This window comes from Gopherus evgoodei, chromosome 8, assembly GCF_007399415.2.
Source record: "Gopherus evgoodei ecotype Sinaloan lineage chromosome 8, rGopEvg1_v1.p, whole genome shotgun sequence".
Taxonomy (NCBI): Eukaryota; Metazoa; Chordata; order Testudines; family Testudinidae; genus Gopherus; species Gopherus evgoodei.
Window position 1 is genome coordinate 70,237,262 of NC_044329.1, and position 13,546 is coordinate 70,250,807.

A 13,546-nucleotide genomic window follows, 5' to 3' on the forward strand; every position below is an offset into this window, starting at 1 on the left:
AGGGCTCTGGGAGAATGGAAGTTGGGAACTTTCTTGGACCCCCAAGGATCAATTGCTTCCTGTTCTCTGGACGGGTTCAGAAAGGGGAGGGGACTCTTGACTCTGCTCCGATTGCTCCTTAGCCGCCCCCCACACACACACACACAGATCTCAGACCTTAGCTGTTTCCCCTCTCCTCTGGCTCCTGTTGCTTCCCAAATCCATGCAGGGATCCCAGAAAAAGGAGACATTCTCCCAGGCTCAAATTTAGTAACAGAAGTTCTGTTGCTAGGTTACTGGTAAAACACTCATGCAGAACCTGGGGAACAGGATGCATGCAAATCCTCCCCTCCCCCTGCTACCGCCCCCCGCCCAAAATAGTAGTATATGAAAATGACATCACACTAGCCAATGGGACAGTAAGTGCAAGTGACCAGCAACAAAAGCACCAAGACTGACTATACACAAAAAGAGTTGTCAAATGCTCAAGATAAGCAAAAACAGTCGGCACCACACTTACTCTATACGTGGACTCACATCAACTTATTTAATTATAGTTAAGGATGAAATATTATGTCTTCATTAAAAGCATATCAGAAGACCGAACACTGCTGTTTCTAAACGGCGCTGCAAGTAGGAAGTCATAACACTGAAAACCTAACATTTTTAACCCTATATTCTGCACTACCTTTTATATCTTACTCCTGGGTTTTCCTCTAAAGTTGCACATAATGTAACAATTTGTTCAGCCATTGCTTCCATGATGGCATCTTTACCATTTGCCTTTTCCACAGTTGGACTGTAACAGCAGAAGAATGCATCTGGGACATCGAGAGTAAATACCTAAGTAAAGCATAGACACAAAAGAGCTTAGCATTGTACATTTCTTTAGAAATAAGAACATCTGGTGTAAGAACAGTCACAGGGGTGGGGACCTTATTTTGTAACAAAAAAGGCATTCACAAGGAAATATATATTTAAGCTAACATTGCCTAATGATACCATTTTATTTTGATCTCAATCCCCATCTCTCTTTTTCACTGTCCTCTTGAGCTCATCTTTGTTTCTTGTTCACACTCTCCTTTCCTCTATTACTCTCCATTTTCTCTTCTCCCTTACAGACATTACTCTACATTTCAACCTGCTCACTACCTGTACAGATGGAGGAACCTGAGGCAGTCAGAACTAAATACCATCCAATATCCGGCATGGAGCAATACAATACAATGCAATGCCAAAGTGAAGGAGTTAAGCCTCCTTAGGCCCACAATTTGACATACATTTAAGAAGTTATAGTCGGGGTGTGTCAAACAGATAGCTAAGGGTTAATGTCTCTTTCACCTGCAAAGGGGTAACAAACAACACCTGACCAGAGAACCAATCACAAAACAAGACTTTTTCAAATCTGGGTGGAGGGAAGTTTTAGGTGTGAGTTCTTTGTCTTGGTTCGGTGACCCTCTCGACTCTGAGAGTGATCTTTCTATCTCCAAGCTTTCTAATCTTCTGTTTCCAAGTTGTAAGTACAAGGATAGTAAGACAATAGGTTTATATTGTTTTTTTGTAGTTACATGTGTGTAGTTGCTGGAATGTGTTAAATTGTATTCTTTTTGGATAAGGCTGTTTATTCATTTTTTCCTTTAAGCAACTGACCCTGTATATTGTCACCTTGACACAGAGACCATTTTATGTCCTTTTTCTTTCTTTTTTATATAAATCTTTCTTTTTAAGACCTGTTTGAGTGTTTTTCACTGGTTAAGGCTAAGAAACGAAGGGAGGGGGAAAACCTCTGTGTGTTAGATTTACTAAGCCTGACTTTGCATACCCTCTGGGTGAGGGGGGAGAGAGAGAGATTTGATCTCTTGGTACTTGTGTTTCAAGGACTTGAAGCAGGGAGGGTGGAATCCCTTTGTTTAGATTCACGGAGCTTGAATCTGTGTATCTCTCCAGGAACTCAGGGAGGGAACACCTGGAGGGGAAGAGGGAGAAGGGAAGTGGGTTATTTCCCTTCGTGGTGAGACTCAGGGCATCTGAGTCTTGGGGGTTCCCCAGGGAAGGTTTTGGGGGGACCAGAGGGTATCAGGCCCTAAAATTCCTGATTGGTGGCAGTGCTATCAGATCTAAGCTGGTAATTAAGCTTTGGAGGTTTCATGCTAGCTTCTCATGGTCTGAACTCTAAGGTTCAGATCTGAGTAGGACAGTTATGACAGAGTGGGGAAGGGGAGAGAGAAAATATATACATATACTTGTAAAACTTCAGCAAAAGATTTCACTTGTTTCTGATCCCTAAAAACCACTCTTCTGGCTGCTCCTCAGTTAAGCAAGTTGCTGCCAGAGATTCACACAATCCTTGTATCAACAGGCTCTCTTGACAACTTAAAATTACCTCTGTAGCTATGTAGCCAAATTCCAAACAGGAATTCCCTCTGCAGATAAAGGCGCAAAATGCTTGCTTATTTCCTTCTTGCAGAAGATGGCCATTCAAACCTGCCCCAGGAGGAAGTCTGACTCTACCCAGTTCTATCACCATGCAAACTTGGCTTAGGAGAATGTCATCAGGAGACAATGCATCTTAAGAAGTGGGTTTTTTAACCCACAAAAGAACTTATGCCCAAGTAAATTTCCTAGTCTAAGGTGCCACCGGACTCCTCGCTGTTTTTGTGGACACAGACTAACATAGCTACCCCTCTGATACTTGTCATCAGGAGATTCTTATCTACCAGCCAAGCAAGCAAAAAGGCCCTTTATTGCATGTTTGATTCACAAAGACCTCAAGGCTTCCCTGATCCCAAGGCATAAAAAAAGCTAAAAAGGAAAAGGAGTATGGATTCTGCTTACTTTTTATAAAACCAATTATCAATTTATCAGTTTCAGATAGAGGTTCTCTGGAGGACCAGGATAGTGAAATCCCACAATACCACAAACACTTTCACAGCTCTCAGTTGACTTTGGGTGCAGATGTTTCATCAAAACTAAAAAAAACTTTTTTTGGTAAAAGCAGTTTAATAAAAACAACCTTTGACAAACACTTGTGATAAAAGCCCATTGTGTAAGTCAACACTAGGAAGAAGATTCTCATTCCATTACTACAACCTCATAACTCACCCAATAAAAAGTGGTCCTTCAGTTAGGAAGCTCCCTTAACAGAAAACAATAGGAGGCAAGAGCCTCTCCTACACTCATATACCAGTTGGGGTACAAGAGTTTGTGACCCTAGCAGTGTGGCACATAACAGAGAAAGGGAAAGTACACCGAAAACAGGGAAAAAGTAATGTGAGAAGAACAACAATCAGACATTTCTATAACTTCCTACAGTGGAACAAGGGTTCCTGGCCTTGTGGGCTTCCCTATCTTGGTCAGTATCGATGTAATATTTCATCTCGTTTTTCTTTGATATGAAGTGCATGAGTGACAAATCTGCTATTAGACAGTTTTCAGCCTCTTTCATTGGTGGTTTTCACTCTAGCTGGTGATTATCCTCACCATGTCTTCATATTACTATTCTTAAATATATCATGTCTTCTTTGCTTTCAGAATCTTGCTGAATTCCCATCTCTCAATGAGTAGATGATTCTGGGGTCCTAAGTAATCCTATCTAGTTACATGTCAGGGTAACAATTGCAAGATAGAGAGTAGTGCAGTTTGACATTGCTTAAAAACAAGCTAGACCTCATTTGCTGCACTGAATGACAAAAGCCTTGCTTGTCAACTGAACCATCATGCAATGAAGACAGTTGAAAATAAATCTTTGATAGCAATAACAATTTGTTTTCATCTTGCAAATACATTGGAAGTAAACCAAAATGGTGGTAAGCTTTGTGTACCATTTGTCACAACATCAGAAAAAAATAGTTAAAATAAAAGCCAGCTACATTTCCAGGACTTTATAGTAGATAAATCAACACTTAGAACTATAAAATGCACTATAATTTCTGGAGTTATGCTAATATAAAGACTAAAGTTTACCTGAGATTCATATGGAAAGAAAGAAATATTTATTTCTTTGCACCTTCTTATAGCCCTTGAGCAGGAGGACTTCATTTTATTAAAGAGACTGTCAGGGCAAACTGGGGAAAGAGATTAAAGGTTATGAAGCCATTTTGTATTTCTTTCAGTTAATTCATTCACATTTAAAATTTGCAACACAAAAACCTCATTTATTTATAAATCCTGTTCTTTAAAAGTCAGATTAGTTTCAGAGAATTACCATATTAGTCTGTGGTTCCAGCATGTGATCAGACAGAAACTCTCCCAACTAGAAAATTCTGAACTTTTAGAAAGAAGAAACATGCCCATGGCTTACAGAATTCCATCATCAGGTCCTTTCAAAAAAGAGAGGCTGAAACAAGAGTCAATCACTATTAATGGATACAAGTATTATAGAACCCTCCCAAAGGGAAAGATAAATGGTATTAATCCACTGGGTTCCGGATCAGAGAAGAGTTACAGGTACTTTTCTTTCCAGTGGATTCCAACTTTTGGACACCAAAGCCTCAGAAAGATTTCTAACAAATTTAAGAGACACTGGAACAAACAATGAGAAGAGAAAGTAATGTACCACGTCCTGAATAGTGAAAAACAACAAGAGGGTTATGTGTATGTTTTCTCTCCCCTTTCATGTGAGTAGCAAGGTACCTCCTAAATATTACAAAAAGGAGATTGAGAGCCACCTCCTACACCCCCTAAATGGGCAATTCACATCCCCAAACAAAATATGAAGGCGATACAAGAGTTTGCACCTATTTTAGAAATATATTCTGTAACAGAGGTTAAACTTGGATTCTTGTCTAGAAGCTAAATTTAAGCAATGATTGGTAAATATATGCAGATAAGACCATATGGATGCCTAGCAAATTCCTTGAACAGACGTACATTGAGACAGAGCCAAAATGGGTTTCTCTCAAATGAGATACATGGACAAACCTTTAAATTGCAGGTCTGTCAACCTCTAACAGGGATATATACAATCAGACAGCTATTCAGACATGGTTCTCTTGGAACATCAGAACCTACTGTAGGAGTGTTGTATGACAAAAACTGAAGTGGATTTTAAGGGTTCTAGAGCCTATTTTAACTAAAAGCCTACAGACAAGAGATCGCCAGGCCTTGAGGGTATTTCAGTTTCCTGCTGGCAGCAATTTGTAAAGATCTTCCATTAAAAAAAAAAAAAAAAAAAAAAAAAAAAAAGCTCAACTACAAAGCAGCTCTATATGGAAGAAATGTTGATTGTAAGGAAGCCAATTTTGTAGCACCGAAGGATAACCAAAGTCACCAACAAATAAATGTCTTCCTATATGAATGCCTGGTCTAGGTTCACTATACATCCAGAATCTTCTCAGAAAAAAGGTTCTTGCTACATTTGAAAAAGGAGATTAGAACTCATTGACTTTTAATGCTCATCAGTAAATGCCTGAACCCAGTCTTAATTGTATCAGCTTTTCCTTCTCCCTGGTTCCCTTGATGGAGTAAGAGAAAGAGGACTGTACAACAGACCTAATGAAACCAAGGATAGCATTGGTTGTTAGGGCTGTCAGATTCACTTCCCTTTCCTCCCCACAGAGATTCTTTTCATCATTCAACAGGCCTCAAGCTTGATAAACCTCCATAGGAAGGCTGATAAACATTTACACCTGCAAGTACATGTTCCAGAGGCAGCTGCTCTCATTGACCGTGTCACTAAACATATCACCAAACCAGATGTCTGTCTGTGTCCAAGCCCTACCAGAGATGGTGTTCAGATGTGAGTTTCTTCTGGAGGAGAGACTAAGCAAAGAGGCAGAAGTTTTCTTCCATAAACTTGACAAACTAATGCAAGTGAAGAAGATGTGCTGTAAGGCCTCTAACTGGACCTGTACTGAAGTGAGCACCAAAGCAAATCCTAAAGCTCAGCACAGGAGCTAAATTCTGTTCTTTACTTTTACTAAAGCCTTTGAGGTTTTCTGGGTGAGCCAACTACAAGTCTTATTCAAGATCAGAAGGGTTTTAAAGGCACTGGTAAGGCATGATGGCTCAGGGGGATATCTGAGAACAGTACATAGTCACATCCACCATGTTGCACTGAGTTATCTTCTGAAGCAGCTGCTATATCTACCTCCCTCTTTCTTGCAAGTGAAGTGGCAACTAAGGGAACAGCATAGCACTGCAGTGCACTGATGAACCATGTGCTAACCACTGAACACAGCCAAATCTTGGTAAATTCCCAGAAAATGAACTGAATTGATGGAACCTTAAGACTACTAAGAACATGGTGCGTCAATGAAGAACTTCTGTAACAAGAGGGGCTATTAAGTACTCCAAACGTACTTAAAAAGGCCCTGCTGTTTGTTGGCATATCTAGATATTATACCAAGAAGCTGGGGCCAAAGCCTCAAATATGTCAAGAACGCAGATGACTAGCATGAAGCAGCACTGAAAGGAACAGGGAATGAAGCCCCAGTAATTGTTGCTGCTGGTTTGGCAACTCTTCTGAGATAGAGCAGTTTGCCCATGAAGCAATACAAAGATATGCTTTGGACAACAGACTGACAAGGAATGAAAAAAAAAAAAAAAAATCAGTAAAGGACACTTGGGAAATATATACTGAAGCTAAAAAGTGCTGCTATAAAGTTGGAACCTTCACTACAAAATGCTGGCTGGTCCCAAGGAACTCTGTCAAATACAGTCAGAAAGGAGCAGACCTTGGAATTCTGGGGTTACCACAAAGCACACATACGAAGGGTATGGAATGCCCTCTGGGGAACATTTCACCCAATAATATGCTGGAAAACACAAGGCTACAGTGGAAATTTACCGTAATAGGTATCTCAGAGGAAAGTTTCTGTACTGTTCTCATTTTTTTCATTTTAACAGTTTAAGGTGTTTTAAGCTTTACCACAGGGGTCGGCAACCTTTCAGAAGTAGTGTCCCAAGTCTTCACTTATTCACTTTAACTTAAGGGTTTGCGTGCTGGTAATACATTTTAACTTTTTTAGAAGGTCTCTCTCTAAGTCTGTATTATATAACTAAACTATTGCTGTACATAAACAAGGTTTTCAAAATGTTTAAGAAGCTCAATTTAAAATTAAAATGCTGATCTCACGCTGCCGACCCACTCAGCCCACTGCTGGACTGAGGTTCCGTTACCTAGTTCGGCAATGGGCTGAGCGGGGCCAACAAGACCCCGGCTGGCAAGGGGCCGGCAGCCAGAGCCCCAGACTGGGGGTGCAGGTGGGAATGTGGGGGGGGGTGTGCAGAAGCTCCTGTTTGGTGCTCAGAGTGGGGGTGGGGATGTGGGGGAGGTGCAACAGTCAAGGCATGGGGTGTGCAGGAGTCAAAATGGGGGCTGGAGGTGTGTGAGGGTGTGCAGGAGTCAGGGTGTAGGATGGTTAGGTATGTATGTGTGGGGCTGCAGAAGTCAGGGCTGGGGGTGTAGCGGTCAGGGCAGAGAGCTGTGTGTGTGCGTGTGCATGCGTGCGCGTGCGCCATGAATGGCTCACAGCAGGGGGCTGGAGGGGATGCGCCTGATTCCACCCCTTGCCTCAGGGCCCCATCCATCCCCACCTCTTCTTTGCCTCCTCCCGGAGCAGCAAGCGTGCTGCAGCTCCACTCCTCCTCCCCCTCGCAAGGGCAATCAGCTGATTGGCGCAGGGAAGGAGAGGAGGCAGCGGTACAGGAAGGCAGCATGCTGGGGTAAGAAGTGGGGGAGGGGGCAGATTGGCTGGTGGCAGGGCCAAGCTTCTGCCTCTTGCCCCCGCAAAAGAGAGCGATGGGTAGGGGGGCTGAGTGGGGCCGGGGCCCCAGCAGGTAGCAGCATGTCAAAAAAAAAAATTGGCTCGCGTGCCACAGGTTGCCGACCCCTGCTCTACCACAACAGCATAATTAAAAAAAACATACACAAAAAGACAGAACAGTGACACCAAAATCATAAGTCAAACAGCAGAATGTAGTTGTGTGGTGGGGGGAAGGGTAGTCTAGTAGTGGATTTGCGTTTATTTGTTTAAGATATAGACAGGCGTCTTATAATCTGGCCTGAGTAAGGGGAAGAGTGTAGCTGCACAACTCCAAGGAGTAGACCAGGGACCAAACTGATGCAGCCAAAATTCAGTGTCTGCTTCCCGTGGGGAAAGTAAGTTAAACTAGAATATAAGGACATAAGAATGTCCATACTGTGTCTGCCACATGCTTCAGAGGGAACGAACAGAACAGGGCAATTAGCAAGTGATCCATCCCTGTCATCGAGTCCCAGCTTCTGGCAGTCAGAGGTTAGGGACACCTAGAGTATGGGTGTCCTTTTCCTAGCACAGCTTATTTCCCTCTCCACACTGTGTCAGCTGTGCTGATTGATAATGGAGGGGGTGCAGCCTTAGTTCCCACACGTACACAGATTGAGAGAGTACCTATGTTCTTTCCTTTGTGTGCAATTTATGATGCAAGAAGACTAAGCAGAGGAATTAAGAGGGCACCTTACACTTCCTTACTCCCCTACAAGCATGTGGAGGCCAGCTCAAAACTGAGTTTAGTGAATAAGTGAACTATAATCAAACTTCAAACCACTGTCCTTGCAGCACAGCAAACTGTCATCCTAAGAGTCATTTTTTGGTGTTATTTATACACAGGATTATATGTTTATGTACCTCATAATTTTGCTCAAAAGCTTCTTCCTTTACATTCTATAGCACACCAATAGAGTTAGCATGTTATAAAAATAAAACCAAAACATGCAACATTGAAAACTAAAGTATAAAATGCAAATGTCATTTATTCTGGGAAAGAAGAAGGCACAGTGCCACACTGGACAGAAACTCTAATTCCACATCCTGTGGCTTTCCATTTCTGGCTACAATGCCTTACAGCATAATTAATGGGCAAAGATAGAATTATGGGTTGTTGTTGTTTTAAAACAACTAATTCTCAACTCTGATAAACAAGCTGAATCTCAGAACTCCCCTCACATCTTAGTGTAGTAGTTAATATTTAAAATATGCACCAACTAGAAAGTTAGAATATGTTAGTAGCAAGATAAGGCTGACAACCACTTTTAAACATTCATCATTATCAAACTCAACAAAAAAATTACTTACAGTCAGTGAAGTAGACATAAGCTGCTTTGTACTTGCTGGATGATTTACTTACAAAGTCATTTATAAGACCATCTATAGACTTAAGATAAAAATGCTAAATTGTAATTTACTATAAAGAAAATAACTGTCATTCGTGTCTATTTTGCCTGCCCTTAGAACAAACGTTTCTTGGGCTATAATTTTGAGAAGTTCATGTTTTTATTGATCAGTATGAAATCAGAAATACTGTAGTCAGTCACATGGGAATGTAAACACTGAACTATAATATTTATACATGTCCAGCCCAAGGATGACAAAACAATGAAAGATCAGTAATATTTTCACCTATAGAAGTTGTACAAAAGATTGCTTTAAGGAAGTAAAGAAAACAGAGGAGAAGGAAAATCTTATGCTATATTGTTAGAGATTGAAAATGATTTAATAATTGGAGATTCAGTCTCTTCTGAACATTTCTGTTAGTACCAGTAGAGCCAACTCTTTTCTACAGCCATTATTTTGAATGGCAGCCTTGTAATAGCTCACTATGTAATGTTACGATGGTTTAGTGCTTCAAGCTTTCTGTACTACAAAAAAAAAAAAAAAAAAAAAAAAAAAAAAAAAAAGAAACTAAGTAAAAGTTTTTCCCTTAAAAATACTAACCTTCTTGGTCGGAGTGATGAAATAGATTGCCTTCATGTGAGGGACAGGCTCACGGTTTTTATAAACATTCTCCACAGCTAAAAATATATAAAATTTACTCATTTCAAAATGCAATACTCAATACAACTTTCTTAATTAAGTTTGGAAAACTACATTGAACACCAAGGTTTTTAAACAAAAAAAGAAAACTAAACATTGTATCTTCTAATTATGCTCCATTTGACCAGTGATTATATTTTACATTAGTATTTCCATAAGCTAAAATGGGTATAAAACTCATTCTATGGAGAGAGCTGAATTGCACTTTTAATTGATTAAGTAAGGTCTGTGGGTGGGGCCTAAAAAAAAAAATCAAGGGCCGGATGCTACCTTATCTAGAAAGAATCCTCATTTTTCACATTGGAGGTTAGCACAAAGACAGTAGAACAGAGTTACGTACTAACTAAACCTCTAGGTCCCAATCTTGCAAGTTGTTCTACACAGATAGACCTCTGCCCTTACGTAGAGCCCCAGTAAAATCAATGGATCTCCATACGTGGGGCCAACATGCAAACAGCAGCTTACAGGATCACAACCTTGGCAAAATTATGCTTATATTCAGCATCAGAAGGGAAAGAAAAAAAAGCAACACAGAAGATCTTTAAGACTCTAGCCTTTTCTGTCCTTTGGCCATTTCTTGTGCAATTAACTTACTGGACATGCAACTGCATGCACAAGTTGGTCATTTTTTAAAAACCCAACTACTTCATGTAACACGTCCTTCCAACAGCTTCTCTGTTTAGCTTACTCATTACACTACAGATATTACATACAGAGGATTTCCTGAGATAGGGCTGCAATGCACTGGAGGGAAAAAGCAGGAAAACTTGCCCTGCTTCCAATCAGGCCACAGCTTTTATAAATTAACAGAGAACTTCTGTTTCCAGAACTGTCAATCTGGCACTTTAACAGCCACTCACTTACTTAGTGGTTAAGAAAAAGTTATCACCCATTTGTTCTGAAAAATTTTCAGATGGAAACAGCAGAGCAATTTACTATGAGTAAAACACACTTGAAAAGTGAATTACAGTTGAGATTTGAGCTTACTGCTTTTTCTGAAGTGGCATGTGATATATTGGACATATGGAAAGCCAGTATCAGAGTAAATAATCAGTCTTAAAGCAAGACAAATTTAATATCAATGTTTAAATTTACACACTAAGGGTCCAATCATACAATCTCTTCCTTACTTTAAGTAGCTCCACTGATACTCATGCAAGCAAGAATTGTGAAGTTGCCATCCTAAATATTGTCTCACCATAAGATACTGATTTAAAAAAAAAATCTATTAGAGAAAACTGAAAACTGCTTTCGTAGATTTGAATATATTCACTACCAATTTCAAAATGTTACTTTTCACCATGATGATTTAGGCATCAGGCATCACAGAAATGCTAACTTTAAATACACTTCAAATCAGTTTTATAGCAAGAAGTACTACTTACTTTTTGAACTTTAAGACAGCTGAGCCAAGAAAAATGTAAGTGTTCCCTTTAATAAATGGTTTCTATAGGCTATAAGGTTTATGATTGCAGTAGCTATAAAATCCCTCTTAGTAGTTGTTCTCTAACTGCTTTACCTGTAAAGGGTTAAAAAGTCTCATTGTTGCATAGGTAAAAGGAAGTGAGTGGACACCTGGCCAAAAGAGCCAATTGGAAGGCTAGAACATTTTAAAATTGAACAAAGACTCCCTTTTGTCTGTCTGTTCTCGGGGAGAGGCAGACAGGGAGCAGTTACGCTGTGAAAAGTTTGGGCCAGGTATGAAAAAAATCATCAGTATCATACCCAGAAACTATTCATCTAAAACCCCAGATATGTAAGTAGATCAGGAAATGTCTAGGAAGATGTGATTAGGTTTATCCCTTTTATTTCTTTATGTCTTGTGGATTCCTCTGTGCTAACCCCAGGTGCTTTTGTTTTGCTTGTAACCTTTAAGCTAGAACTCAAGAGAGCTATTCCTGATGCTTAATTCTTGTAGTTTTTTTTCAATTTAGCAGAAGACTAAGTTCCCAGATGTACTTTCTTCTTTTAGTAATAAAATTTACCCTTTTTTACACAAAGGTAATTGGATTTGTGCATCTTAAGAGGTTTGTGCACATGTTGTTTAATTAGCTGGTGGCAACAGCTGATTTCCTCTTCCCCCTTTTCTCAGCTCTTCCTGGGGGAGGAGGTATGAAAGGGCTTGAGGGTACCTCACAGGAAGGAATTCCCAAGCGTGCCTTCCTAGGTTCCCAAAGCGGTTTCGCACTTGAGTGGTGGCAGCATCTATCAGTCTAAGGTCAGAGAAAAGCTGTAACCTTGGCAGTTTACTACAAGCCTAAAGTGGCAAGTATTAATTTTTAGAGGCCTTGTGGCCCCCCACCTTCTGCACTCAAAGTGCTAGAATGGGGAAATCAGTCTTGACAGTTCCATAGGTTAATTCTGAAATGCATAGAAGGATTTCCTTTTAGGACTTTTAAATGTTACCTTTTAGTTTCATTGGATGTCCCCTTGTTCTCTATCATTCATTATTTTATTCACAGCTATCATGTCTCCTCTTCTCTCCACTCTAAACGTACAGTTCTTAGTCTTTCCATCTTTCCCTGGAGACTGCACCTTGATGTAGAGTGAAGGCTTGTGTTCCAGTGACCCTGACAACTATGCTCGCAGTAGTTTAAAACTACTGATAGGGCCACGCAAACTGGACAGGTCGAAGGATAGGGATCAGACTAAAAGCAGCCTACTGGTCCTCCAGGAGGGAGGTTGAGCAATGGAACAACCACCCTCCATCTTTGTACAAAAGTTATAGAACTACAAAGTATCTGAGTACAGTAGAACCTCAGAGTTACAAAAATCTCAGGAATGAAAGTTGTTCCATAACTGAAATTTTTGTAACTCTGAACAAAACATTATGGCTGTTCTTTCAAAACTTTACAACTGAATATTAATTTAATACAGCTTTGAAATTTTACTATCCAGAAGAAAAACGTTGCTTTTAACCACCTTAATTTAAATGAAACAAGCACAGAGTTTATATATTATAATATTTTTTAAAAGAGGAAACACTTTTTTTAAGTAGTTTACATTTAACACAGTAATATCCTTGCTGGGGTGTTTTGGGGGGTTGCTGCTGTCTGGTTGCATATTTCTGGTTCCAAATGAGGTGTGTAGTTGATCAGTCAGTTCATAACTCTGGTGTTCGTAGAGGTTCTTCTCTAGTGGCACAATGGACAGGGATGGCAGAGCCTTTTCCATGACTTAAACAATGGATTCAGATTCAGTCTTTTCCATAGGAAAGTTTTTTCATGCCTTCAGCAATTTTGGTTTCCCTTCTCTGGACCTCTTCTATTTCTGTTTTCTTGAGACTGGATACAGGATGAGGGCATTCCATTGATTTATATGTGATGAAAACACTGAGAATGCTGTATCCTGTTCTTCATATAGTCTAACCCTTTATTTTTCTTGGTCCAAAACTCTACACTAAAACACGTATTTTCACTGAGCTAACAACTGAAAAGACATTCTCAAGAAGTTAGTCTTGTGTCTGACCACATACTTGATTTGCTGCTTCCCTGAAAGTACAGGGGATCATCTAAATCACTTATATAGCATGAAAAACACTGAAGAACACTTTGCCCAAAAGCAAAGTCTCCAAGTGAAGAAAAGTTATCTATCAGTCAACTGTAAAGTTCTTTCAAGCAAGTCTTTCTACACTGGACCTTCAAATTTGATCAAAAATACCAGATTTAAGGAGAGCAGACAGGGAAAAGGCACATCTCTCAACTGACAGCATAAAGTTTCAAGAGTAAATAGCCAGTCAGCTATGGCAGGCACATTTCTGGATTTTATAAATA

The 13,546-nt window shown here is 40.0% G+C and overlaps 1 protein-coding gene across 2 annotated transcripts in view; it reads right to left on the reverse strand.

Annotated features, from left to right (window-relative positions):
- The window catches only part of STXBP3 (syntaxin binding protein 3), a 55,053-nt gene that overhangs the window by 20,407 nt on the left and 21,100 nt on the right, over positions 1–13,546 (reverse strand). For both annotated transcript variants that reach the window (XM_030574151.1, XM_030574152.1), the window contains exons 4-7: positions 9,675–9,751; positions 9,036–9,114; positions 3,943–4,043; positions 668–822 (exon numbers count right to left, since the gene is read on the reverse strand). In XM_030574151.1, the coding sequence (XP_030430011.1) occupies positions 668–822; positions 3,943–4,043; positions 9,036–9,114; positions 9,675–9,751 (412 nt within the window). The remainder of the gene's footprint in view (positions 1–667; positions 823–3,942; positions 4,044–9,035; positions 9,115–9,674; positions 9,752–13,546) is intronic.